This window comes from Mugil cephalus, chromosome 21 (assembly GCF_022458985.1).
Source record: "Mugil cephalus isolate CIBA_MC_2020 chromosome 21, CIBA_Mcephalus_1.1, whole genome shotgun sequence".
Taxonomy (NCBI): Eukaryota; Metazoa; Chordata; class Actinopteri; order Mugiliformes; family Mugilidae; genus Mugil; species Mugil cephalus.
This window is the reverse complement of record NC_061790.1, coordinates 394074-422013: the sequence shown is the minus strand read 5'-3', so window position 1 is coordinate 422013 and position 27940 is coordinate 394074. Positions and strand designations below refer to the sequence as shown.

At 43.3% G+C, this 27940-nt stretch overlaps 4 protein-coding genes across 4 annotated transcripts in view; 2 read left to right on the top strand and 2 right to left on the bottom strand.

The window, feature by feature from the left end:
• Window positions 1-16291, bottom strand: part of LOC124998869 (NACHT, LRR and PYD domains-containing protein 3-like) — a 47135-nt gene extending 30844 nt beyond the window's left edge. The window contains 12 exon segments of the mRNA XM_047573501.1: window positions 8637-8810; window positions 9612-9785; window positions 9867-11031; window positions 11034-11660; window positions 11863-12091; window positions 12235-12313; window positions 12540-12653; window positions 12774-12890; window positions 14008-14122; window positions 15049-15146; window positions 15506-15571; window positions 16119-16291. Of these exon segments, the coding sequence (XP_047429457.1) occupies window positions 8637-8810; window positions 9612-9785; window positions 9867-11031; window positions 11034-11660; window positions 11863-12091; window positions 12235-12313; window positions 12540-12653; window positions 12774-12890; window positions 14008-14075 (2747 nt within the window). The 5' untranslated portion in view covers window positions 14076-14122; window positions 15049-15146; window positions 15506-15571; window positions 16119-16291.
• LOC124998902 (stonustoxin subunit beta-like) lies at window positions 1603-8312 on the bottom strand. Its single transcript, XM_047573541.1, has 2 exons — window positions 2810-8312; window positions 1603-2589 (listed from the first exon to the last, which is right to left on the bottom strand). The coding sequence occupies exons 1-2, from the start codon at window positions 2895-2897 to the stop codon at window positions 2045-2047; spliced, it is 633 nt and encodes a 210-aa protein (XP_047429497.1). The 5' UTR covers window positions 2898-8312; the 3' UTR covers window positions 1603-2044.
• A 2288-nt stretch (window positions 16292-18579) lies between the features above and the next one.
• On the top strand, window positions 18580-19635 carry LOC124998904 (complement C1q tumor necrosis factor-related protein 3-like). Its single transcript, XM_047573544.1, has 3 exons — window positions 18580-18814; window positions 18966-19103; window positions 19206-19635. Exons 1-3 carry the CDS (start codon window positions 18646-18648, stop codon window positions 19514-19516), a joined length of 618 nt encoding a protein of 205 aa, XP_047429500.1. The 5' UTR covers window positions 18580-18645; the 3' UTR covers window positions 19517-19635.
• Window positions 19636-26104: 6469 nt separating this feature from the next.
• sox11b (SRY-box transcription factor 11b) lies at window positions 26105-27735 on the top strand. The gene has a single exon (XM_047573535.1). It carries the CDS (start codon window positions 26233-26235, stop codon window positions 27223-27225), a length of 993 nt encoding a protein of 330 aa, XP_047429491.1. The 5' UTR covers window positions 26105-26232; the 3' UTR covers window positions 27226-27735.
• The last annotated feature ends 205 nt before the right edge of the window (window positions 27736-27940 follow it).

The window sequence follows — 27940 nt, the reverse complement described above, 5'->3', positions numbered from 1 at the left end:
TGCTCTACAGTGACATTGAATATGTGGTACTGCACAGCAGGAAGAATTATTGCACATGGAGAGAATATAAAAGGAAATATAGGAAATATATGAAAGTAAAGTGAAAGTGATTGACCTTGTGCAGTGGACCCTGTCTGATAACCTGTTGCATTTAGCGTCGTAGGCATATCAACCCTCAGGTATTTGGAGGAAGTGGTTCATCTCTTGACCGTGTCTGTGCCACATGGTCACATGTTCAGTATCTGAGAGTTAACTCTTGTGTCTGTGTATGACACTGAGCTCTTCAGCCTCCTATCGAAGAAATAATATCTGATTCTCTGAATATAATTGTATAAACTTTATTTCAAACCAGCATGGTCCATATAATACACAGATAGTATTATCAATATAACATATGTACTATATATATATATATATATATTTATTTATTTATTTTTTTTGCTGGTAAACAGGTCAGACACACAGTTCCTGGTTCTCATAAACTGAGGTGGGTTTGTGAGTTAGTCCGGGATCCATTCAGACAGCTGGTGGTCCACAGACATCCCCTCCAGTTTGTCCCCTAGTAGGTGCGTTTATATGCACTTAAGTTCTCCTGTTATAAGGAAATAATTCAAATAACTGCCTTAATAGGGCTATAACAGGAGTAAACACATTACTCTGATTAAAATCTGAGTTTTCATTATCTGACTAAGACTTTTCTCATTTATACCTTTAATCAGACTGCTAATAACAGGATAACGTGTGTTATTAAAGGGCTGTATGGTTAGAGATCATTTATGGTGGAGGATGGCGACTGGACAGTAGAATCCTTAACTGGGATGCACATTCAAACACACAGGATCCAAGAAAGCTGTTTAACCCTTTATTTGGAGATGGTTGGCAAATGGGGAAAAAGATCGTTACCTGTACAACGAAAACATAAATGACTACAATGTCACACATACCATGAAGTAGAATTATAAGCAACTTATTCATTAATGCATCTGCTCAAAATTAAGATATCTCAAGTCTTTCTCAACACCAAACAAATGATCTGTTCAAAAGAAATACACAAAGTATTAGGATGCGTAGCCTTCAGGTGTAGCTCAAACAATCTAAAGCTAGAATAGAATTACACTCAAACTTATTGACGTGGCTGCATGGCAGGCAGGGCTAAAAGAAACAGAGGACCTGAACAAGATACACCCAGGTCCTTATATTACTTCCTATTTGAGGCTAAACTCCTCCCCCTCAGGTATAAATGTCAATAATCTTCACCTGTGCCACAAAGCTTGAGATTTTAAACACGTGTGTTCATGCTCCACAACATTACGCTGGCGTGTGACCACAGAATAAAAACATCCAAGAAGCCGATCGTAGAAGAAGAAGAAGGTAAACAGAGCCGCTAGAAGAACCGTCTGAGGGATAGCGCCACCTATCTGCACCACAAGTAGCGCGAATATTACGTAGGAGATTAAAATGTACTATTATCCGTCTGGTTGTTGTTTAAATGTCTGATGCATGAACGACTCTGGTTTATTATATCACGTAATAGATCAACCAGAAAGGATCCGTATTAACGTGGTATTAACCCGCTGAAAAGACACGTATCGCCCCCTAGTGTGGAGGAGGAGAACAGTTATTAGATTGTCTCCGCTGCATGTAAACTGGGACAAGGACTGTAGTCAGAAAGTAGAGTTTAGAGCAAAGCTCCATTAAACTCTGCATGTAAACGCACTGAGTGACTGGATGCTGATGAAACCACTTGAAAAAAGGTGATTCTCAAAATTTTTAAATTCAATTTTATTTAGACTTACATTAACTTTATTGTCATTGGTCTGGTTAAAGACCGGGACATGAACCTGGACCTAGACATGAACCTAGACCAGGTGAAAGACCTGGACCTAGATCTGGTTTAAAACCGGGCTATGGATCTGTCTAAAGACCAGGACCTGAACCAGGAGCTGGACCTAGCGAAAGATCTGGACCGGGAGCTGAGCCGTGGCCTGGACCTGGACTGGGAACTAGTCAAAAACCTGGACCTGGAGTTGAAGCTACTGTCACTTCAAAGACTCTCCTTCCTACAGAGACACAGAGACACTGAGGAACTGTGAGACAAAAATCCAAATCCAGGATAGAGAGGTTGAGTGAATGTGGTGTTGAAGGTGTGGAGGTGGATCAGTTCATTAGAGGAGACACTGTAGAAGGACAGAGTTCCAGCAGGACAGTCCACATACACTGAGACTCTGTTAGAGACAGAGGACGAGGAGATGGATGTTGATCTGTTATTGTGATGGACACAGTAACCAAGACGATCAGAGCATCTCAGACTCCAGGACTGATCATTCTGTCCAAACCAGCTGTCATACATGTTTCCTCTCCTTCTGATTCCTCTGTAACTCACTGATATATAAACCCATCCACTCCACTCAACCTCCCAGTAACATCGACCAGTCGCAACATTTCCACACAGCAGCTGATTCCTGTTAAATCTGTCTGGATGATCAGGATATGGCTGCTCCTCCTCCACATATGTCACCTTCCTGTTGTTGTCAGATAGTTTGAGTTTTGTATGGACTGAGTTTGTGTCGACTTCAAGTTCACAGAAATCTGATGGAGAGAAAAAGACACAACACAGCTGCAGTTTATCATGTGACACATCTGATGGATTTATTCTTTCTTTACTCACTGATCTGTTGTTCATTCATAGAAAGTTTAATGGTGATACTTTAGATCAGGATTCTCTTGTCAGTGATGTTTGAATGAATAAATACCACAACTATCAGCTTTGATTTTAAACTGACAGTTTGTCATCATTAGTCAAACTTACACTTCCTGACATCAGGTTTTAACCACTGCTCTCCACAATGGTCCACCCTGGATGAAGAAACACACAAACAATCATTTTCATCCAACATGAGACCAAACTGATGTTTAACATGAACAGAAAAATCTTTGATGTTACCAGAGAATAAAGGAACCGAGAAAGGATTTATTCAGTAGATGATTTGTAACATGTCATTTTGTGACTGTGTATAAATGTGCTCATTCTTTCTGCCTTTAATGTCTAATACTTAGAGAAGCAACATCTCACAAGTTTAACAAAGTGTGGCTGGCGGCTCTCGCCTGCCTCTGCCTCGGGGAAGAGACTGTAGCTGTGAGGACGGAGCCTCGAGAAACAAACGCTGTGTCAGCGAGGAAAGAAGCCGGATTCAAGTGGACAAACGCGTACGCGTAAAGTCATGAGCCTGATCTACAAGCAGGTTAATGCTCCAGGACTTCACCATAAAACACCATTATGATACCAATCATCAAACCTACGACATATTCACAGAAGAGGAGCGCACTAGTACGCTGGAACAACTTAAAAGAGGCTACACTGCACAACACTCAGGTTTCACAAAGCTGGTCAAACCAGTGAAGCTGTGACCCAGGTTAGCTACGTGCTAGCTCCAGAAACAGCCAGGACGTAAGACGTTCAGTGACGGAGAGTTTGTGTGAGGCTGCATTTAGAAAGTGGCCGACATGGTATGAGCAGAAAACAAAGCTCCTTGACAGAAGTTTGTCCAACGACACAGTGACACGACGGATCCAAGATCTGACAACGACCTCAAAGAGCAACTGGGAAAACATGTGGAGAAGCTGGAAAAGGGAGGACAGGTCACAGGGCTGTTATATCCCAAGTTTGACTGTAGAGGGCAGAAAACCAGGGACTCTATAACAACGTTTCTCAAGGTTTTTCAAGTTCTCCAGCCTCATTTATTAGTGGAAATGTGTTTATTGCACATTACTGGATGCAGACCAATAAATGTGACTTGTAGAGATGTAACCTGGTCATTAAAACGATGATAAATGGGATTTTTTTCTGTTTCTTCCTTTTCTTCCCCCAGTCTAATGTTGGGTTCCTGAACACTAGGGGCTTCACTAGAACCCCTCCTCCTCCTCACGGTGAAGCCGGGGTTACGGTTCTCATAACTTCTGTTTCGCCGCGCTGTAAAACCGAACAGTAAAAGTGTGTTAAAAGGATTAAGTTGTATTAACTCAGAATTTTAAAAAAGTTAATTGACTGCTAATTTTTTTGAGTTATCTTAATGGATTTTCAATTTTAAGTGCACAATACTCAAACACTTTAATTCAGTTTTGTCAATGAACTCAAATTGTTTGACTTGTCGTCTGTGACCTCATTTTCACCTTCCAAGGTTCCGGTTCCCACTTGCGCCGAGCTTTGCAGCAACAGTATAATTCAGATATATTTGTACGAAAAGTCGTCTTTCTTGTGGGAACTTCACTTCCGGACTGTTACCATGGACGACTTCTGGAGTTAATTCCCTTGTGACCTGTTTTTCAAATGTCTGATATAAATTTTATATTTTTTTCCCTTTTGAGGACTCCTCTCTGGTGAGTTGAGCTAAGTTCGTTTTTTTTTTTTTTTTGGTAATTACACAAGGAATACAGTGGCTTGCTGCTAAACTTTTACTCTGTGCATGTCTGGGCATGTTGGTAACTTCAAGGCCAAATATTAACTGATAAGTTTCATGTTAATTTTATAGTTTATCATATTAGCCAAGTAGAAAATAGAAAATATTTTATATTTTATTGGTCTGGTTGCAGAGCTGCATGTGGTAACTGACCTGACCTCCACAAAGTCTCACAGGATTTACTGTAAACTCCTTTAGTTAACAGCCTTTTCAAGTCTTTTCCCTTTACAGCCCAACAATGAAATACTGATGATGTTTTTGTAATTTTGTTTAGTATTTAAAGATGTAAATCTTCTCTCTTTTAGCCTGAAACAGAAGAAGTTGGATGTTACATGGAGTCTGCAGGCTGGTGTGTAGATGTTTTACACATTCATTGCCATCTCACTAACAGTACTCAGTTTTCCAATGGTTTGGAAGTACAAGCTTTGTGCTGCTGCCTTTTATGAACAGGCACAGTTGCTTCAACACTAACGTTTGCATCATAGCAACTTGTCCTTAATTAGTCCGTTGCCATGTGTGTATGATGACTGCATCTGCACATTTCAGCCAATAAATGCATTGGAAATTCATGTAACACGGATACATACGCAGACAGTTGGACCAACTTAGGTGGGATGTGTAACATTTATCTGTCCCAGTGTGGATTCAAGCAGCCATTCAATGATAAAAATCATCACATTGAAAAAACACACAGACAGTGGATTGTGTCACTATCGTACTAACGTGTGTTCCTCATTCAATGCCACAAAAGTAGAACTAATCCAAACTGTGACGTCTCACATTTTAACAATGAGATTGGTCACACAGAAACTGATGACCAGTTACTTCCAGGAGAGTAAGTTACCATGGTAACGTAGCTGGATAAGGATGAAACCAGCTTCATGAAACCAGAAACCCAGAGTTAACCCTGAAGTTACCTGGATAAGTCTGTGATCCTGCTTCATGATTCAGGCCTCTGCTGTCATCAAACCTTGGTTGAAGGTTCTGGTTGTTTAGTTTAGTTTAAGTTTAGAATAAGTATTTAGAATTACCATAAAGTGTTATTGTAGTATACAGAAGGGATGCGAAACAAGCAACATATTGTTGCAGAAATAAAGAACATTGATCAGAACGACTAACAGAGTTGAACAAGTAATAGAAATAAAGAATTAAATACATAACTGTCAGTATAAACATATCAATATACAGTATATGAACAGTGAATGCTCTAACCTCCTATTAATTAACATACGTTCAAGCTTTACTGGCTTCTGAATGGACACAGGGTCTAACTCACAAAATCAAAGGAACGGACACAGTAATTTGCCCGTCGGTCTCTGTACATCGGCTTCTCCCTGCTGCACTGACTAACTCTGTAGAGCCTGTTTTCTGATAGCAGGGGACGTTCTGCACATTTTTAACTGATTATTTCTTGTCAGGCTGCCCTTCATCACATAATCATATTCAGCCCCTTTACTTGATGAACATGATCAGGGCCTGTTATGGAAGTAAGCTCTGTAGGTTCATAGATCAAAAAAATAACTCCCCTGATGTTATGAAATTCACTGGAAAGACAGAGGAGATAATATGAATGCTCTTATTTTATGTATCACTCTTCGCCCTCCTAATTGCCCTTCGGGGATAAAATTTTTTTTTCTGATTCTGATTCTGATCTTGTGATTGAAGTGTAGAATTTTAGAAAACAATTTGTTTGTTGTTGTATGTTTACTCAATAAAGACTGACTTGTATCTAACCTTGTTAATGTGTTTTTGACTGTAGGTCGACTACATTGAGATTTTGATCTTATTTTAAATTAAACTGAGCAAGATCTTTGCTTGTATTGGAGTTAGTGTAGAGCTTCTATTGAATTGAACATTTTAAGTAAATATAAGTGAAAAACTCAGTTTAACTAGTAGAACATACTGATCAGATAAGTTTCGTTAAACTTACCAAAGTAAGTTAGTGCCACTTAAGATTACAAGTAAAGGAAACTTAATCAGTCCTGCTTTTTAACTCAAAATGTTGAGTTGACATTAATTAAAACATTTTATGTAATCGGTTTCAACAATTTTTTGGAGTCAATTGCACTTATCAGGGTTTACAGTGCACGCTAACGCTGATGTTGAGTCAATCCACAGGAAAACTAACACACACACAGCCTCCGCAATCATTAAAGTAATGAAGGAGACAGAAGAGAGAAGGATGGAGAAGGTTTAAAATAAATTTAAAATAATAACAACTGTATTGATTGAACTAGACAGACAGATCTTTTTCTATTTTTAATGTCGGCTGCAGAACTCTCAGTTTTTATGGCATTTTCTCCTTTTGATATAATATATGGGTTTACACTAAACTAAACAAGGCCTGTTTATATTTTGATTGTATTTAAGTTGATATTTCACTCATATGTTAAAATGTACAGAATTTACTATAGTGTTTGTCATTTTGCTGTTAATTTCTTTTCCACTTTAATATTTTCTTGTTTTCATTTCAGTTCAATAAAACATAGTCACCAACCAGACAGACACACTGACTAGCTACTGACTCAGGAACCAACCAAATGAATCATTTCAATGAACTGATTCTAGTGATTCAGTCCAGTCCGGATGAATTCCCTCCAGGAGGGGGCGCTGTCTGCAAACCCTGTCCCATTGTGAGGCCTCCTTCTGTTTCCATCTTTCCTTCATATATAAACTCTGGTCTCTGAGCTGAGTGTAGTTGATATTATCTTGTGGAAGGTGACATTCTTGGAGGCTCTGGTTAAATGTTCAGAATTCCATCTCTCTCTGAAGTAACATCTCTTGGAAAGTTCTTGCTCATAAAGTTCCTGGTTTGTATCTAAAGTCGTCTTGATTTTGAGACCAAATTCATCCTTTATGTCCTGAAAACTCTAAACTTTGTCCTGATCTAGGAGTGTGAACTACGCTGTAAGTCTGTTCTCTGTCCAACTTTTCAACCTCGTGTCATTTGGTAAAAAATCTGAATCAGAAACATTTCAGTTCCTCTCCTCTACTGGTATTTATGATCATTTCAGCCTGTGTTGTCAAAGAGCCAGTTATCCATGGGTTGTTGGGGTCAGACAGGTGATTAGTTAATGAAGGAACTCCACCTAAATGATTAACTGGTCGTCCCTTTCCCATCTCCACTTCTATTCCTTCCATCTCCGTCTATAACTTTGTGGACACCATCCCCCTGATGGATGGATCTGAGCTGCTCTATAATCATTTCTCAGATGGGGGAGGGTTAATCCACCTTCCTCCTTTAATAGTTGTAGAGTTTTATATTTCATTCTTGGCTTCTTCATAGAAATGTGGAAAGAATTTTATCCCCCTCTGGAAAACACAGTTCTGGTTCCTCTGCTGGTTTTTAGTGAAATAGATATAAAAGTCTTGGTCAATATTCATTTTAACTGAATCTACACGAGAACTCATATTTATAGAAGGAATTATATTCCATCTATTGATATCTGCTGTCATTTCTTTTTGAGGAGACCATGGTTCATTCTAGTTCTGATATGTCTATATTCAGGAGAATTCACAAATATCTGATAGAACCTTTGTCCCGGTCTAGATGGAACCTGGAGTGGAGACATTGACTTTGTAGCCTGAGTGTGACCCTTATTTATCTAGAATAGACGTCAGAGCTGGTAGATATTGTGTTGGGTTTGAAGGTTAATAAGCAGGTCCAGCTTTAGTTCACCTGCTGCCATGACTGAAACAGATCAATTATTAATAAATCTTCTGTTCACATGGTTTAACCTCTTATTTCAACACTCCATCACTTTTAAAGACGTCCATCAACACTTGTTGATATATTTCACTAAAACCTAAACCTGTAAATCAGCTGATAGAGGAGGGTTCGTCCTCTGATATGATATGGGACAAGTTCTTGTTGTGTGTCCATACTTGAGAGTTTCCAGTTTCCAGAGTGGATCCTCCAGTCCAGCAGACAGCAGCTTCACTCCCTTGTCTCCTGGATGGTTGTAGCTCAGGTCCAGCTCTCTCAGATGGGAGGGGTTGGAGCTCAGAGCTGAGACTAGAGAAGAACATCCTTCCTCTGTGATCAGACAACCTGACAGACTGGAGATAGAAACATATCAGAAACTCAAGAAGAAGAAGGAAAATCCTCCACATGTTGAACTTGTACCAACATGAACCTAAATCAGGATTTAACTGATCAACAAGCAGCTGTATCCTGACCTGAGAGTTTCCAGTTTACAGTGAGGACTCTCCAGTCCAGCAGACAGCAGCTTCACTCCTGAATCCTGCAGGTTGTTGTCACTCAGGTCCAGCTCTCTCAGACTGGAGGACTGGGAGCTGAGAACTGAGGACAGAGCTTCACAGCTTCTCTCTGAGAGGTAGCAAATGCCCAGCCTGAAAAATTAAACATTTGAAATCTCACTCTTCATATTTATTGAGATTTATTGTGATACTACATCATCACAAGTCAAGAAAAAGTACAACAGTGACCAAAAAACACATTAAACAAAACAAAACACAACAGTCTACAAAAACACTACACACAAACAAAGTGACACCAGTTGTGGATAAAGTGACTACACTACTTTGTTCACAGACTGCAACAGTCTGAACACTTTGCAGTCATTCTACTGTTTTACCTGATCCTTCAGCATTTGTCCTTCAGTGAGATAGCATCTATGCTAGTAAACATGCTAGCATCACATGTCTGGATATATGTGGAACAGCCCCCTATCCTCACTTGTTCCTGCTTCAGATCTACAAGAACTTCATACTGGATCTCTAAATATCCAAATAATGAAGTGGTAACCTAAATAAGTGTTTTATGTTTTTTATGTTATGATGTCATCCAAATGCCCAACATTTAAAAGAATATTTATGAATCAGCAGCTTCATGCCAACCTGAGAGTTTCAAGTTTACAGTGAGGACTCTCCAGTCCAGCAGACAGCAGCTTCACTCCTGAATCCTGCAGGTTGTTGTAGCTCAGGTCCAGCTCTCTCAGATGGGAGGGGTTGGAGCTCAGAGCTGAGGCCAGAGAAGAACATCCTTCCTCTGTGATCAGACAACCTGACAGACTGGAGATAGAAACATATCAGAAACTCAAGAAGAAGAAGGAAAATCCTCCACATGTTGAACTTGTACCAACATGAACCTAAATCAGGATTTAACTGATCAACAAGCAGCTGTATCCTGACCTGAGAGTATCCAGTTTACAGTGAGGACTCTCCAGTACAGCAGACAGCAGCTTCACTCCTGAATCCTGCAGGTTGTTGTTACTCAGGTCCAGCTCTTTCAGACTGGAGGACGGGGAGCTGAGAACTGAGGACAGAGCTTCACAGCTTCTCTCTGAGAGGTTACAGCTGCTCAGCCTGAAGAAGAATCAACATCAAATGTTTTATTTGTCATTTACTAAATGAATCATGTTTCAAATAGTTCCTAAATCCACCTACAGAGCTTTGTTGGAGGCTTTGACCACTGGCAGCAGCCTCAGAAGAGCCTCCTCTGAAGCAGAGTATTTCTTCAAGTCAAACTCATCCAGATCTTCTCCTGATGACAGTAAGATGAAGACCAGAGCTGACCACTGAGCAGGAGACAGTTTATCTGTAGAGAGACTTCCTGATCTCAGGGACTGTTGGATCTCCTCCACTAGAGAACCATCATTCAGTTCATTCAGACAGTGGAACAGATTGATGTTTCTCTCTACAGACACATTCTCACTGATCTTCTCCTTGATGTACTGGACTGTTTCCTGATTGGTCTGTGAGCTACTTCCTGTCTGTGTCAGCAGGCCTCGTAGGAGAGTCTGATTGGTCTGCAGTGAAACACCCAGGAGGAAGCGGAGGAACAAGTTCAGGTGTCCATTTGGACTCTGTAAGGCCTTGTCCACAGCACTCTGATGGAGACGTGTTAGATTTTTAAATAGTTTAGACCACTGAGATGTAGTTTGTTGTTCTTCCATCAGGTTGACTCCAGAGTTGATGAAGGTCAGATGGACATGAAGAGCAGCCAGAAACTCCTGAACGCTCAGATGGACGAAGCAGAACACCTTGTCCTGGTACAGGCCTCTCTCCTCTTTAAAGATCTGTGTGAACACTCCTGAGTACACTGAGGCTGCTCTGATATCAATGCCACACTCTGTCAGGTCTGATTCATAGAAGATCAGGTTTCCTTTCTGCAGCTGATCAAAAGCCAGTTTTCCCAGAGACTCAATCATCTTCCTGCTCTCTGGACTCCAGTGTGGATCTGTCTCAGCTCCTCCATCATACTTGACCTTCTTGACTTTGGCCTGAACCACCAGGAAGTGGATGTACATCTCAGTCAGGGTCTTGGGCAGCTCTCCTCCCTCTCTGGTTTCCAACACATCCTCCAGAACTGTAGCAGTGATCCAGCAGAAGACTGGGATGTGACACATGATGTGGAGGCTTCGTGATGTCTTGATGTGGGAGATGATCCTGCTGGCCTGCTCCTCATCTCTGAACCTCTTCCTGAAGTACTCCTCCTTCTGGGGCTCAGTGAACCCTCTGACCTCTGTCACCATGTCAACACACTCAGGAGGGATCTGATTGGCTGCTGCAGGTCGTGTGGTTATCCAGAGGCGAGCAGAGGGAAGCAGGTTCCCCTGATGAGGTTTGTCAGCAGCACATCCACTGAGGTGGACTCTGTAACATCAGTCAGGATCTCAGTCTTGTGGAAGTCCAGAGGAAGTCGACACTCATCCAGACCGTCAAAGATGAACACAACCTGGAAGTCTTCAAAGCTGCAGATTCCTGCTTCTTTGGTTTCAGTGAAGAAGTGATGAACAAGTTCCACCAAGCTGAACTTTCTCTCTTTCACCACATTCAGCTCTCTGAAAGTCAATGGAAATATGAAGAGGAAGTCCTGGTTGGCTTTGTCTTCAGCCCAGTCCAGAGTGAACTTCTGTGTTAAGACTGTTTTCCCAATGCCAGCCACTCCCTTTGTCATCACTCTTCTGATTGGTCCATGTCTTCCAGGTGAGGCTTTAAAGAGGTCTTCTTGTCTGATGCTTGTTTCTGGTCTGTGTGGTTTCCTGGATGCTGTTTCAATCTGTCTGACCTCATGTTCATCATTGACCTCTGCAGTCCCTCCCTCTGTGATGTAGAGCTCTGTGTAGATCTCATTCAGAAGGGTTGAGTTTCCAGCTTTAGCAATCCCCTCAAACACACACTGGAACTTCTCCTTCAGACTAGATTTAACTTTACGTCCACACTCTGGAGCAAAATGCCCTAAACAAACAAGAAATGTAATTAATCAGTGAACTCATTCATTTTAATAACATTTACATGTGACTGTTTTCAGTCCAGTAGAATTCACAGATCTGATTCAGATGTTTGCATCACATTAACATCAGAGTGTAGAAATGTAAACTTGTCCCATGTTTCCTTCATTTCCTCTTTCCATCCAGTTAAAGCTGTTAAATCCTCTTACTGCTCTGCAGACAGTCAGCCAGCTCCTCCTGCTTCATTCTCCTCAGGAAGTTCACTGTCATCTTCACCAATAAACCTCTGCTGCTCCTCCTCTGCTCTTCATCCTCACCCTCCAACACCTCCTCATCCTCCCTCTGACTCTCTGAGCATTCTGGGTAATCTGGACTCACAACCTTCTGGATCTTCTTCAGCTCCTTCTTCATAAAACTGACCATGTTCTCCTCCAGCAGCTGGAACAGAATAATAATCTCCAGTCACGTTGATGTGAAAGGCTGTTTGTGGTCAGCATGCAACATGAAGACTTCTCCAAGCAGAATGGTAGTTTGTGCTTGTTGAGGTTAGCAGTAGCAGCTGTGATTGAACATTTCCTCACCATGAATATGGAGTCCAGGTCTTTGTGATGCTGCTGTTCAGACTGATGACTGGAAACCACTGAGATCTGCTGCTGAAGTCTGTGGAGAAACATCTTTGATTCAAACTCACTTCTTTAACAAACACACTTTGGTGATAATCATCATTTTATTGATGCCACAAACACAAGATGAGAACAACAAACGATTCTGATGACTGAATTTGGTGTTTAACAGAGGAAACTAAACTACAGATAAACTGGACTAAAACATGACAGACTAATCAACACAACTGAATAATGATGAATATATCTGTGTTCATACTGACCCTGGATCAGCAGACTTCTGTCCATCTTTGAAGTCAATAGGTTCAATCATAGACCAGTCACTCTTCATGGACACAGCTGTGATTCCAGAGGGATCTGGTCTTTGCTGATGGATCCTGTTAAAACACAACCTGGATTAACACCCTTAGTAAATTCTTTCTGGATTCTTCAGTTTTAATGTTAAATATTTTGATGTAAAGCCCTTTGTTTGTTCAGATAAATGCTGTTTGTCTCACCCTGGATCATCAGACTGGTGTCCATCTTTGAAGTCAACAGGTTCAATCATAGACCAGTCACTCTTCATGGACACACAGCTGTGTTCAGGAGAATCATGTTTCTGTTGATGGATCCTCCTCCAAACACAGGACATAACATGTAAATACAATATTTAATGACTAAATGTTATAACAAACTTGATTAAAATCACCAGATATCGTCTCTATTGTCTTGTTAAATTATTTATCACAGAATCTTTTTAATCATTTGATACATTTCAACCAGAAATTGTTGTTTGTTTTTCTGAGTTTTTAATTTGTGAATATTTTAAGTTGAAGAAGTTAAACCTGAGAAATATAAAAATAATAATGATTGTAAACACATGTAAAGTTATTCCCCTTGTGTTCATCATTAAAATTGATCTAAGTCTGAGTCTATATTCTCCTCTTTTGCTATGAATTTGCTATCAGTTACTTTCTGAAGTCTCATAATTAGTAAAATAAAGTCCACCTGTGTTAAACCTGTCCGTATATAAACCTTTTCTGAAAGTCCTCAGATGCTGAAACACCACTAACCAAACCACACCATGACGACCAGGGAGCCCCAGACAAGTCAGGGGCCATGTTGTGGAGAACTAGTCTAAAAAATATCCAGATGATCCCTGGAGCACCATCAAATCTACCACCATCATCAGATGGAGAGAACATGGTACCACAACAAACTTAATCAGAGGCAGCACAGAGACCAAAGGTAACCCTGAAGGAGATGCAGAATCCCAGATGTTTGGAGGAAAGTGATCTGGTCAGATGAGACTAAAACTGGACTTTTCAGCCACCAAGGAAAATGCTATGTCTGAAACCCCAACACATATTATCACCCCAAGAACTCCATCCACACAGTGAAACATGGTGGTGGCAGCATCATGCTGTGACAATGGTTTTCAGCAGGAGGGACTGGGAATCTACCAGACAATGACCCCAAACACACAGCTAAAGAAACACTGGAGTGGTTTAAATGTGTTGGAATGGCCTCGTCAAAGAGAAGACCTCAATCCATTTGAGAACCTGTGGTCAGACTAGAAGATGCTGGACCAGGGGAGATCATCCGACCTGTAGGAGCTGGAGCAGCTTGGTCACTGGGCGAAAATCCCAGTGGCCACATGTGGTGAGTTCATAGAGACTCATCCAGAGCAAGTGGCAGCTATAAAAGGTGGTTCTACAACGTAATGACTCTAGAGGCTGAATATTTTCTTACCTGTGATCAGCTGACTGCTGTCCATGTTTGAAGTCAACAGGTGGACTCTTAGACTGGTCTCTCTCCATGGACACAGCTGGAAACAGGAGAGTCTCGCTTCCAAAGTCTGATCTTCCTAAAACACAGGGTTTATGTTTCAGCTGAATGACTTGTTCCTCATCATCAGCTCTGAGTCAAACACTCATCACATGGTTTATTGTGAAGGTTTTTCCACTAATGACAAGTCAGTTCTGCTTCAGTGATTTATCAGAGATTTTCATTAAACTCTGGAGTGTTTCCCTTAATATTTGATGGTTTAATCTCTGTGTGGTTATCAGATACCTTTAGTTCTTTATTTGTCAAACTTCTACTAGTATCTGCTGTTTTATTACATGAATATTCTACCTCTGAATACAGTCAAAGGTAGAAATATATTTATACTTCATTACTAATTTGTGGAGATCAGGAAACATTCACGATGGACGTCATTACTTTACATTCTAACCTAGTTATTACCTATTTACCCTGAATTTAACCCTGATAAGGACAAAAGTCTCCTTTTACATTTTTTTCTTGATAACTTAGCGGTGTTAGTGTCATTGCTATGATATTTTGCAAAGGTGTATATTTTCTGCCATTTTTTTTTTTTTTTACATATATATTTCAAACTCTAATCCCATCATGCTCCATTTTTATATTGTGGAACCTAAATTGTTAGCAACGCTGACTTCAATATTTTATCATTGTAGTGTCTCATTCAAAAACTCTCTCCCATTAAAACCCATTGAAATCCATTGAAACTGCTGCAGCACTTTGACTTTTTTTACATTCAGACTGATTCTTTCTGACTTTCAAGTAACAGGATAAAAGATATTGTTGAAAAACCCTTAATTACACAGACACAAGTCAATGCAGAGATCACTATGAACCCACTCGGCCCCAATGATCCAACAACGTCATGTCTTTGTCGTAACAACCTTAGGAGCTGCAAATCACAGTAGGACAACAGCAACATTTTTAATGGTTTCAAATATTTATGTAAGAAATAGAAAAGAATATTACCAGTTTTATGTTCAGGTATGAGGGTTAATATAGTTTTACCCAACTGGTCCTTCACTAGATCATCATCATCACTGAAAACCCACTGCGGATGCAGACGGCTGTAACATTATCAGAGGATTAGAATAGACAGTGTCTTTACGCACTTAGTCAATATTTTATAATTACAAGGTACAGTCATATTATTACTCACCAAAGTATTTACAACAGGGTGATATTAAGTTCCACTATGAAGAACCTCATTTTTACATCTTCTTTTTTCCACAGTTTGATTTGTTCTATTTCTAAATTTGTAATTGTCCCTAAATATGGAATTATGACCTGGAGACATGTTTGAAACATCCTGCTTGGATCAATCCTCTTTTCCATCATATGTCCCTATGTCAGACTTAATGCTGTAATGCAGAGACCTTGAAACCTGAGCATCGTGTTGAAGCAGATGAAGTTAAGTTCCTCTCACCTTCATGTGTGGAGAAGAAGCTGCCTGTTGTCTATGGTCAGTCCTAAAAACACATCAGATTTTAACCTGTGGAGAAAATAAACCAGAAAGTATCAGAGAGCGCTTCCTGACTCCTCCTCGTTACCTTTTAATAGTTTATCTGATTATAGATGTAGAGATCAACCTTTGTTCTGGGGTGGGACCAGATCAACAAGGCCTGAGATCCTGAAATATGTGACTGTACCTCAGACTCTCTCCTACTCACATTCATTATTAATGACTATACAATGAGTGACATGTGTTCCTGTCATTGGTTTAATCACCAGTTCATTCTGCTCTGACGTCTTTTATCAACTTGACTCTGAACTGAACTGTTGAGTGTTAGCGGCTGCTCAGTCATCAAACCAACACACTCTGTGTCCATACAAGATACAAACAACCTGAATCCTAAAATAAAACTCTAAAACGACAAGAAAACAGTAAGAAAGAAAGAAACTGGAAAAGATGTTCAGCTTCTTCACGTTCCTCAAGTTTCTTAGTCAACAAGTATGAAGATACAGACACACAATACACAATACATACTCTATATCCATGCACAATAAACAAACACATGAACACACACGTCTACACTCACAGTCTGAACAAACAGCTGAGCAGTCGATGAACTTTGAGCTCCAGGATGGAATCACCTCTGGTTTCAGGCTTCAGCTCAACCAGCGACTTCTTCTCCTTCTTCAGTAGAAACTTCAGAAAAAACCTCAGCACAGCAGAGAGGACGACGTCGGGACCAGAGGCAGCACAGCTGGACTTCCTGCACTTTAATGATCTGAGTCACAAGATCACAGCAGCTATTAAAACATATACAGCAGCTATAAAAATGTCTGAACTCTGGACCTGAAGTTACACATTTACAATCAATGACCCTCAAAACTAAAGGGAAGATTTTAATCATAGAAAAAACAACTGCATGGACACGTTTTTAGAATCTGTATGTGGAACCAAATAAATTAAATAAAGAAGCGTCTAACCAGATTTTTATTGGTTCATCAACAGTGTCGATGGATTGAATTATTCACTGTGCATGTGACAAATGAAGCATCTAATGGTGGAGCATGGTGGTGGCAGCATCTTTACTTCAGCTGGAGCTGAGGCTTTGGTGAAGATGGAGAGACTCATGAGGAACTGGAAGTTCTGGTCTGTTATGGGACAGAACCCTTGTTGGAAGTGAAGAAATCAAAAGAATGACTTCAGCAATAAAAGAAAACTAGTTTAGAATCTAGAACTTCAGGTTTATGATAAGAAAAGAACGATAGATAAAGAAAGATAAGACTCTCGTCCAAACAGACTGAGTTCAACAGGATCAAATGTGATTCAACCAGGTGTTAGTTGAGGAGCGTTCACACTGATGCAGTTATTAAGGTTCTTCCATGTCTGGATTTTGTCCCTGTACGGGGGCGTGGCCAGACTCAGGGTGTAGGGGGTGGGACAGAGGGACTGGTCGTCTGTCTCCACCAATCAGAGCGTCGACCTGGTGGCTCTGACGAATGGGGGAGTGTGTGATTGGTAGGACTCAGTCCAGGTGAGCAGTGTGTTGTTGTGAACACTGTCGTGTTTAACGTGGCCGCTGGCTGGGAGGCAGCTCGTAGACCGGACCGGCCCCGAGAACTGGAGGTTAGAACCCAGACTGACTTCAGTGATGTCATTAAAACACAAACATGGGTTATGTGGCTCCCTGGATGTGGTCTTACAGGTGGACCAGCGGGGCTGGGTAATGTTGAAGTGGACCACGGGGGGCTACTGCCAGGGGTACCGTCTTTGATGGGAATCAAACCCACGACCAGAGCTAATCAGACATGATTATCTTTCACTGAGCGCTGATACTGAGGAGCTGGATATTCGCCTCACACCAAACCTAGGCGGTCGTAATGTTTTGGCAGACTTTAGGCAGGGCTCTCTACCTCTCAGCTGAACTATACCGGCCATGTCACATGTCGTTGTTTAGAGCAGCTCATTGGCTACAAACACCAATCAGCTGTTCTTTCCCGCCATGACTCTCATTGGCTTCTGAAGGCTGGTGACGGCACATACCTGCTCCTGATTGGTTCAAAGTCAATCAAAAGGTCAGAGTTCAGCCGGGATTTAAAAATTAACAACGAAAAAAAAAATGTGAAGACTGCGACTTATCTCCTTCCTCGTCCAAGACGTTGAAAAGTTCTTTGTGTGTTTTTATGGAACTAACAGTATTTTTTGGACTGAAAATGCGACTGAAACAAACAGTTTGGACCCTCATTAATACAAACGCAGCGTTTTGACCTGAATAATATTGATTGTTGGATCGATATGAGTTTATGCTCATTTCTCATTTTTATTGTTTTGAAAAAAATGTGTCGGTTGTGTTGGTTGAATCCTAAAATGTCTTTTATCAATGAAATCAGAAATAAAAGAGTTTCCAACGACATATAGCATGTAGCATTTACTCTGATTTGTTCAGAACTATTGTCGTCCCGTAAACAACCCAGCGGAACATTAAGGGTTTTAAATCAAAGTAATGAGATCATGTCCATCACTCTCTGCTCCTTAACACATCGTTTAAAGAAGATGAACATAGTTTCAGAACAGAGTAGGAACATTTACACACCATCTATCTCACCAGTCTAACATCCTTCTCCTATGTTTGTGTCATTGTGTGTTATTGTGTATAAATGACGTGGCTAAACCTGCTGGGACTGTGATGTCACTACATTCAGATACACTGAAGAACTGATCTGGGATTGTGATGTTAAGTTTTAACGTCTACATTTCCAAACATCCAGCGGGTCCACGTTAGCCTGTTGCTAAGCTACTAGCTGGCTTTGCTCTTTCACAGGGCGACAGTTTCCGCGGTCAGTCCGACAACTACAGCTGGAAATAATTATTCTCATAATGATGATGAATGTTTCCATGCTGCTCATGAAGCTACTTTAAAAGATGAACTCATTATACACACATTTAGTATCTGTTGTGACATGTTGGTCGTTGTGGGGAGAACCAGAGCTAGAACCGCCCCCGATCCAGATAACGGATCAGCTGGACCCTGTAACTGAGGAACAAGGTCCATCCATCCACCTCAGGTCCGAGGCTAAATCAACACCACAGAGTTCCCTCCACTTCACTCTGATCACATGATGTCTGCTCCGGTTCTGCTGGTTCTGCTGGGCTGTGTTCTGGTTCTGGTCGGGCTCCAGGCTCAGACCATCAGCCAAGGACATGAAGAAGAAGAAGAAGACCTGAGAGTCCTGGTGAAGCAGCTTTCAGCCCGAGTGAAGATCCTGGAGGAGAGAGAGGATGGAGGTCAGTCTGGTGTCTGGCGGACGTTGTCTTCGTTGTCTTTGTTGTCTCAGCTGACGTCCCGTGACTCGGTCTAAACACGTCCATATCTGCGTTCAGTGTTTTCATTTCCTCTGTGTTGCAGTTTTTAATGAAGCCCTCTGACGTCCTGCAGGTAGATCTCAGGTGGCGTTCTCCGCCTCCCTCGTCAACACCACAGAATGGACCAATCAGGGGCCTTTTGCAGACGCCATCCCGCTGGTGTTCAGGAGGGTGACCACAAACATCGGAAACGCATACGACCCAGACACAGGTACGCCTCACCTGGTCAGGACCGGGCCCAGCGCGTAGAACAACCCCCCATACGTGTTCAGTCTCTAACGTGGACTCATTTGTCCCCGCTCGCTGTCTGCAGGCGTCTTCACTGTCCCTGCGAGAGGACTCTACTACCTCAGCTTCACCGGCATCGTTGGAAACTCGGGGTCCTTGGACGCAGGGCTGATAAAGAACGACCAGATGATGTTCGACATCTTCAACACTGGAGGAAAACACAGCAGCGCCACCAACAGCATGACGCTGGAGCTGCAGGAGGGCGACCGGGTCTGGATCACAATGTGGCACCAGCACAGCATCTTTGACCACAGTCGCCTCAGCACCTTCAGCGGCTTCCTGGTCTTCCCCCTAGAGGGCGGAGCCTCAGATACCTGTGGAGGGGGAGCCAGGTAGACCTGAACCTGGGCGCAGGTAGACCTGAACCTTTAAAAGGTCTAACAGCTCTTTTATTTTGAAATGCCGAGCAGGAAACTGCAGCTCTGTCAACAAAATAAAAGCCTGTCATGTTGTAATGTCCTGGTTCGGGTCTGTCTGTGTGTGTGTATTGTCATTATAATTCACTACTACACTAATTATTCATACTGTTCTTAGCTCTCTGAGTAGAAGCTGCTGGAAAGAAAAGTCATTTGTCCCTGGGATCAGTAAAGTGATTGTGATGATGTTTACCACCACCAGGGGGCAGCACACACATGAACTTCATTCTGCAGGTTTTCATTAGTTCAGTGAATGAGTGTGATCACATCAATCTGATGAGACAGAGGAAGATGGAGCCTTTAGTTTGGCATTTAAGTTTTACAAACAGGAAAAAAAACACCACTGTAGGTTCATATTCACATGTGAAACACATGAGAAAGGCTCTTAAATCCTCTTTTTCCTCATTCTGATCCTTTGTTTGAACCTGATCTAAATCAGCCTCCAGGTCTGAGCCATGAAGCCCACGAGGAAGAGCAGAAGCTGCAGTTCATGGAGTGACTGCTAGAGGCAGCAAAAGGCTCCAGATCCCCATAGACCCCCATGTTACACAGCCTCGAATAACTACACACTTATTTCTGACGTATGTTGGGTTTAAAGGGCTTAATAAGGCCTTCAGCCTGTGTATCAACTTGGGAAGAATCAAGTAGAATGTTACTTACGCTATCTCACCATATCAATCGTCGTCTTTCGCTTTGCTACTGCTGCTCACAGACTAGGACACATTACACCCTGATATCTCACTTGCTGGAGACCAGATGAAGCTAATCGGCTACACATAGAAACTCACTGACACATGAGAGGCAGGACTCCTCCCCATTGTCTTACCGGCAGAGTCTAGGTAGAATAATATCACTGTACGTCCCTGAAGTGGGGCTTTTGGTTCTTTTTACCCCTAAGGTGAACTGACCGAAGGCTCAGCGCTGAATCAATATCTATTCTCTGTGAACCAAATAAATATCCAAAACGAGAGAAATTGTTGCGTGTTTTGTGCGTAGGTGAACGACCCTTTCCACACGGTATAAAGATCCTGGGCTGAAGGAGAGGAAAATATCCTCCTTCACAAATTGGGGGCTCGTCCAGGATACCAGGAAAGGAATGTAGTTACACTGGAGGAGCATCTCTTACAGTCAGCGGCCGCAACTAAGTAAAAGGTGAGCAGAAAACCTCTTAACCAAATTTCTGCATGTCTTATGAGACATCTCGTGGCTGTGAGAGTATGTTTCAACAGTAGTCCTGTTTGTAAGAATAAAACACAGAGAATACGTACGGATTATCTACCAGAGAAGGGTTTAGAAGGTCCCCTCATCCAGATAGTCAGGCTGGATATTGCCTGATTGGCTGGATGTAAAAGCTGCCCTCTGAGTTTATGAGAAAAGGCCAGAAAAGAAGAGAAAAGAAGATAAGATAAGAAAAAGGGCCGACTGCACCGTTAAGAGGCCGGAGGGGTCTGATCAGCCCCCCAGAAGGACTGCTGTCTAGGAGTTAAGGGTTTAGAAGGTCCCCTTTGTCTAAATATTTAGGCTCGTAGATCGCCTATGTATTCAGAGAATAGAAGCTGCCACTCCGAACGCCCTGTAGATCAGACTAGGAGTTAGGGTTTAAAAGGTCTCCCTTTGTCGGAATATCTAGGCTTGTAGATCGCCTGGGTATTCAGACAATAAAAGCTACCACTCTGAGTGTCTGAGTAGATAAGACTAAAAGAGTTAGGGTTTAAAAGGTCTCCCTTTGTCGGAATATCTAGGCTTGTAGATCGCCTAGGTATTCAAACAATAAAAGCCACCACTCTGAGGGTTTTGAGTAGAAGAGACTAGGAGTTAGGGTTTAGAAGGCCCCCTTTGTCTGAATATTTAGGCAGTGGATCCCCTGGATATTCAGAGAATAAAAGCTACCACTTTGATGTCTGAGTAGATTGATAGATTACTTCATTCATCCCCGAAGGGAAATGAAGTAAGGGAGTAGAAAAAGGAGAAGTACAGGAGAAGAATTTAGAGGTGTCTCATTCAGACAACTCAGGCCCGATATTGCCTGTGTGTCTGAGTGTAAAAGACACCCTCTGAGGTAATAGAATAAAAAAATAAGAAATCATTATGAAATAGCAGAAATAGAGAAAGATAAAAGAGCCTAGGAGGTTTATGTAGGTATTAAAAAGGTGTCTTTTGTTTTTACTGTTGTGAATGAGATCTTCAGAGCACGCCGAAGCAGCGGGTGGACGGAAACCTAACTGTGATAACATAAGTCCACTGTCTGTTGAAGTAAGCTGTTCAAGGGTCTAAATAAGTTCTGGTGTCGTGACCGGCTCCTTATGTGAACGGTCACTTGGGCTGAGAACTCGGGACATAGCGTGCCATACCTCTCAGCTGGCCAGAGTGTGAACGAGAACAGAGTATGTGTGATTCAGACACAGCTGAACCAGGGAATTTAGGAGCCCATATAAAGGAAAGGAGGGACAGAATAAAACAATCTTTCCCAGAAAAGAGAGCTTAAAGATTTTGAAAAATGGTGCAGAGACGTAACAACAGATGGTCTGTTCGGTGGCTTCCCCCCCGCCGCGACAACTGGTGAGATACCCCTTCCATACACACCACGGGAAGCGCAGGCTAATGCACCAACAGAAAAATAAAATAAAATAAATAAATAGAAATCTGTTTGTGGACACTAGGACTATAATGGAGAGAGCAGGACAGGAGAACTCTAATGAACAGTATAGCCCAAATAATTTGTTTGTACTGATGCCACAAATGATTGTAACCAAAGGCATGTTTACATGTGAATTTAAAACCCACGCCGGGGGAGGCTGTTGAGCAACATATGAAGAAGAAGTAAGAGATGAGCAGTTAAATGAATTAAAAGATAAATTAACCGTTAAAGCCAGTGAAGTGGAGTCAAGGACAGAGTATGGAGACACAGGAGGGAGTGAGGGAGATAGAGCATGGGGGTTAAGAAAGTGGATGACAGGGACATGATAAGATACCGGGAAGAACAAACAACCAAACCACATGATACAACACAACTAACAAAGGTCCTGAAACAGTTGGGAGAGCAAGCCACAGAACGGATAGAGGCCTTGGAAAGATTAGAACACGGGCCACAACACAGTTGTAACAAACCGCGTCCTAAACACACTAGTACAGAAACAAAAATTATGGAGCCAGACCGAAAACAAGCTGTTCTGTTTTACAATTGGACAGCGACACAGAACAAGGGGAGGCTACACCAACATACATGCTGTATCCACGTGACCTGACCCAAGATACAGCACGGGTATATGGACAAAAAGGGACAAGTTATTATCAGCTGAGGTCCGGACAGAAGAATGAGGCTCCTGGTCAGTTCCCCCTGATAGAAACTAGGACCAGTATGGGACAAATAAAGGAGAGACAGTACAACCCACTGTCCTATGCAGACCAAGCAATGCTAAAAACCACACTGCCAGACCCCAAAGACGGAGGAAATAACTGGATCAGAGAATTTCTAAAAACTTTTAGTGGGCAAGTGCTGGCCATGGGAGACGTAAGAGCGTGTTTGGTTACACACTTGGAACCCCATGAACTAGCCCGGTTGGAAACAGCCGCTGGAACCGTACAGGTCGTTACAGAGGAACCTCTTGAATTCCTGGCCCCTAGGCTCTGGGTGGCTTTGAGAACTCAATACCCAGTAAAAACTGAGTCTAATCAAACAAATGATACCTATAGAAAGCCAGGAGAAGCAGGGAAGGAGTACATACACCGTTTGTTAAAACTATGGGAGGGTCACACAGGGTCCAGCCCATTAACTGACTCCACTTAGTGGCCAACTACAGAGACTGTTTAAGCAAGTCATGATAAAGGGACAAACAGGTGCGGTTACAGAAGAAATTGAGAAATTGGTAGCCGGAGATAGCATGCCCCTGGAAATGTGGATTGCCACTTTGGTTCACCACTTAGATCGGGAAGATGAGAGTAAAAAGAGACATACAGGGAGTTTGAAAAACTTAATATGCAGCTGCTGCAAGAACAGTTGAAGGAGCTGAAAGACAAGGTCACTGATAAAATTAAAGAAACCAAAAACATTAAAGGCCAAATGCCTGCTGTATCTACAGCTCTGCTTAGTGGCCAAATTCAAATACCCCTGCCAGCAGATGAAGGGCCGGTACGCATATATCAAATGTATCAACAATATCCCCAGGTGGCCAATACAGGGGAAGCTAAGAACTTAGGACCTATGATAACACAAGCTATTGATGCAAATGATTGGCAGGCAGTGACAGGGACCACGGTAATGGAATATAGTCCCTCTTGTACATGCTACAAGCTAAAGTATAATAAAACGTTTCAGTGCGAGGTGGAAAAAGTTGGAAAAAAAAAAGAAAAAGAAAAAAAAGCAGAACACATGGCAGAGAAAACACTGACTCTGAATTGGATATGCAACTCTTGAAACAAATACCAGACGAAGTGTGGGCAACTGGACCTTTTGATGTAGGACATTGCAGAGAAATACCTCCTATCATACTACAGATGAAAACACCAGAGATCATAAACCAACCCTAATATCCCCTATCGAGTGAGAAGGCAAATGGAATCAGGGGAACGATTGAAGGCCTGTTTAAAGCTGGAGTACTGATGCCATGTAAGTCCGATTACAACACACCTATCACTCCCGTGGCTAAACCAGGGAGGAAAGATTATAGGTTAGTGCACGATCTCAGAAAAATAAATGCAGGATTAAAGACTTCACATTTTGAGACACCAAACCCATACACAATGCTCTCTAATCTAGATCAAAAATTTAAATGTTTTACGGTGATGGATCTATCAAATGCATTCTTCTGCATCCCTATAGCGCCAGAATGTAGACACCTGTTTGCATTCACTTTTGAAGGGAAGCAATACACCTATACTAGATTACCACAAGGCCCCATGGATAGTTCTTCCCTGTTTAACCACTCAGGACGGGTTCTAATGTCCAAATTCCAAATTCCAAAATCTGTTGTATATTGCAATATGTTGATGACATTCTGATCGCAGGCAAAACTGAGGAAAACGTAGCACAACTGACAGCGGCTTTGCTCATGTGGTTAGAGGAGACATCATCACTGGAGCCCAGACCTGGTCCCAGACCTGGTCCCAGAAACGTTGCGTACGCCATCGTGGCTGGCTACGCTGGTTCCACAGCTATTGTTCCTTTGGCGACACCAAGAGGCGACGCAGAGGAACCGTCAACAATCTGACATCAAGTAGTTCCTCGGAGGATGTGCACATCAGAGACACATTAATGCGCAATTAACACACACGTGTTTGGAACCATTGGTGGATATAAGAACATGCGTAAAGTGATGAAGAACATGGTATTAACAATGGCAGCCTTGGCTTTGTTAGACCTCGGTGACATGAGGCGTGAGACAGTGTTTAGAGAAAACAAAGATCTACTCACAAACTACGACATGTGGCTCATGAGTGGTTTTCTTTTACTGAGGCCAGTTTTACTGGAGCTGTAACCGGCCCTAGAGCGCATCACAGCGCGGAGTCAGGGGTTGTCCTGCCCACATAGATGCTGAAAACAGCGGCTTCTCCGACCGGTCAGGAGTGTGTCAGTCAACCCTGAGCCGAGCCGAGCCGAGCCGAGCCAGCTGTGTGGGACGGGATCATCAGAATCATCCAGGTACATCACATCCCCATACAATGCTGCTCAACAGGTCACCATTAAAGTACAGTTTGCACCAAGAGCCGGTTTCCCTGATGTAATCGGAGCTACTGACTGCACACACATGCTATCAAAGCGCCATGATGAGATGGATTAGTTTCTGGTTCATTCTGACCAGCAGCATGTTGGGACCAGGCTGGAACAGGCGGGAAATAATTCATCCATTAATAAAGTTGTTCTGTCCTAAGTGTTCGTTTCCCACTGAAGCACCTAGAAAAAAAGTTAGTCCTGGTCTCTGATCTGATCCCAGACCTGATCCCTTACCTGCCCCCCCCCCTTACTTACTGTCTCTGTACCCCCCCACCCACCATCACCACCATCTGCCTGTTGTTCCAACCGTTACTCAGATTGACAATGACCTCAAACTTTCAGCTCCTCCTCTCAGGACGCATGTTAACCCATTTTAACATTTAAACTGCAAATAAAGCAAAGAAATGTTACGTTGTTAAACATTTCACATTCCCTGATACTTCGCTCCTGAGAACAACAACAGGTTGAATTTATCTGTTATTATTATAACATGTGAATTCTGCTTGATCTCCATGTTCAAAAATAACTTCATTAATTCATTCATTCATTCATTCATTCATTCATTCATTCAATGACAACAGGACTCGAACAAGGTGTCGATTCTTCTTTGGGAGCCGAAAGAAAAGAGTCGAATCTCAGAAAAGAACCGAACTTTGAAGTAACGGCCGTTCGCCGATGGGCGGGGCCGAGAAGGGATTCAGAGCTGTGATTGGTTGAGGGCGGTGATGTCTTGCACATTCTCGACTGGTAGGCGGGGACACGCAGGGACTCGGGGCTGTGATTGGTTGAGGGCGGTGACTTCGTGCGCATGCTCGGCCGGTTGATAAAACGCCGGTTAATTGGAGGAGGAGACGCCGCTGGAAGAGCCGCGGAACACGGGCACGCAGCGGAGAGTCCGCGGGGCTTTGGAAGCAGAAGTTGGGGCCATGGTTCTGCACACGGAGCCGCCCCGGACCGGGATCCACGTCTCGGACCCGGAGGGGAGGGAGCGGACGGAGAGGGGCAGCCCCGGGCCGCTGAAGCCGGACCGGTGTAAGACGGCGTCGGGTCACATCAAGCGGCCGATGAACGCCTTCATGGTCTGGTCCAAGGCGGAGCGGAGGAAGATCATGCTCCAGGCTCCGGACATGCACAACGCCGAGATCTCCAAGCGGCTCGGGAAGCGCTGGAAGGCGCTGAAGGAGGCCGACAAGGTGCCGTTCATCCGGGAGGCGGAGCGGCTCCGGCTGCAGCACATGGCCGACTACCCGGACTACAAGTACCGGCCCAGGAAGAAGCCCAGGGCGGACGGGGGCGCGCTTCCTGCGGGGAGACCAGCCGCTCAGTCCCCGGAGAAACCCGGCGTCAGACCCGGGAACAGGAAGCACTCCAGAGCCGGTCCCCGGTACCGGTACCTGCTGACCCCCGGTAGCCTCGTTAAACGGGACTTTACCGACGAGGAGGAGGAGGAGGAGGAGGAGGAGGAGGAGGAGGACCAGCCGGCCCGGTCCAGTCTGGGCTCCGGTCCGGACCCGGAGTCCTCGGGTCGGCTCTTCTACAGCTTCAAGAACATCACCCGGACCCCCGGCGGGACCTCGTCCTACCCGGCCTCCCTGTCCCCAGCGTCCCGGTCCAGCTCCACCTCGTCCTCCTGCTGCAGCGAGGACCTGGACGACCTCCCTGTGGAGGACAGAGACGTCTTCACGGGCTCCTCCTCCGCCCCGGAGCCCTGGACCTCGTCCTCCGGCGTGGCCCCGGGGACCCTGAGCCTGTCCCTGGTGGACCAGGACCTGGACCTGGACCTGGACCTGGACCTGGACCGGTTCAGCAGCCTCGGCTCCCACTTCGACTTCCCAGACCACTGCACCCCGGAGCTGAGCCAGATGATCGCGGGGGGGTGGCTGGAGGCCGACCTCTCCGACCTGGTCTTCACCTGCTGACCCGGTGAGGGGGGGCATCCACCCGGAGCCGGTTCTGGGCCCGGTCTGGGAGTCTGGAGGCTAGGCCCCCCCCCCAACTGGGTTTTATGGATTTCTTTTGCTGGGACAGAACCAGGACAGGAACCAGAACCAGAACCAGGACCAGGACCAGGACCAAGCATTAGCACAGAGACTTTAGTTGAACCAGACTACCTCACCTCGGTACCAGAACCACCAGGCTGCAGGTTATTTTTGTACATGTCAGGGACCAGGAGCAGGGGAGGGTGGAGGGTTCGAATCCCGTCCTGCTCCAGATGTTGTGGAGGCTCGTTCTTCAGCCCCACCTTCAGTTCAGATGTTTTACTTTGTGTTGTTAGGATCCTTTTATTTCATTTCTAAAGGTTGAGCTGTACCTGGACCCTGTATCTGGTCCTCAGGGCTCTGAGCTCGTTACAGATGTTTCATTATCTGCTGTATTTTATTTCTAACACCTCATTTATTGTCATTAAATGATAACTCTTCATCAGCTGATACAGTCGTCATGGAAACCACCCTGTTATTTATCTCTGACTCCATCCAGTGTCTAACGTCCTTCAGATTAACCTCATTATTATTATTATTATCACTGCTTCATATTTAATGACTCTTGACACTTTTTCAAACCAAACGTCACAGAACAGACGACGTAAAGACACTAAACACAACTGAGCTATTCAATAATATCAGTCTGTCATAA

Bases quoted from the DNA above. Each gene is read 5' to 3' on its own strand.
- sox11b (XM_047573535.1), top strand. From the start codon at position 26,233: ATGGTTCTGCACACGGAGCCGCCCCGGACCGGGATCCACGTCTCGGAC.
- LOC124998904 (XM_047573544.1), top strand. From the start codon at position 18,646: ATGATGTCTGCTCCGGTTCTGCTGGTTCTGCTGGGCTGTGTTCTGGTT. The intron at 18,815-18,965 runs GTCAGTCTGGTG...GACGTCCTGCAG, and splicing joins GGAGGAGAGAGAGGATGGAG to GTAGATCTCAGGTGGCGTTC. The intron at 19,104-19,205 runs GTACGCCTCACC...CGCTGTCTGCAG, and splicing joins CGCATACGACCCAGACACAG to GCGTCTTCACTGTCCCTGCG.
- LOC124998902 (XM_047573541.1), bottom strand. From the start codon at position 2,897: ATGTTGGATGAAAATGATTGTTTGTGTGTTTCTTCATCCAGGGTGGAC. The intron at 2,590-2,809 runs GTAAGTTTGACT...TCTCTCCATCAG, and splicing joins AAAACCTGATGTCAGGAAGT to ATTTCTGTGAACTTGAAGTC.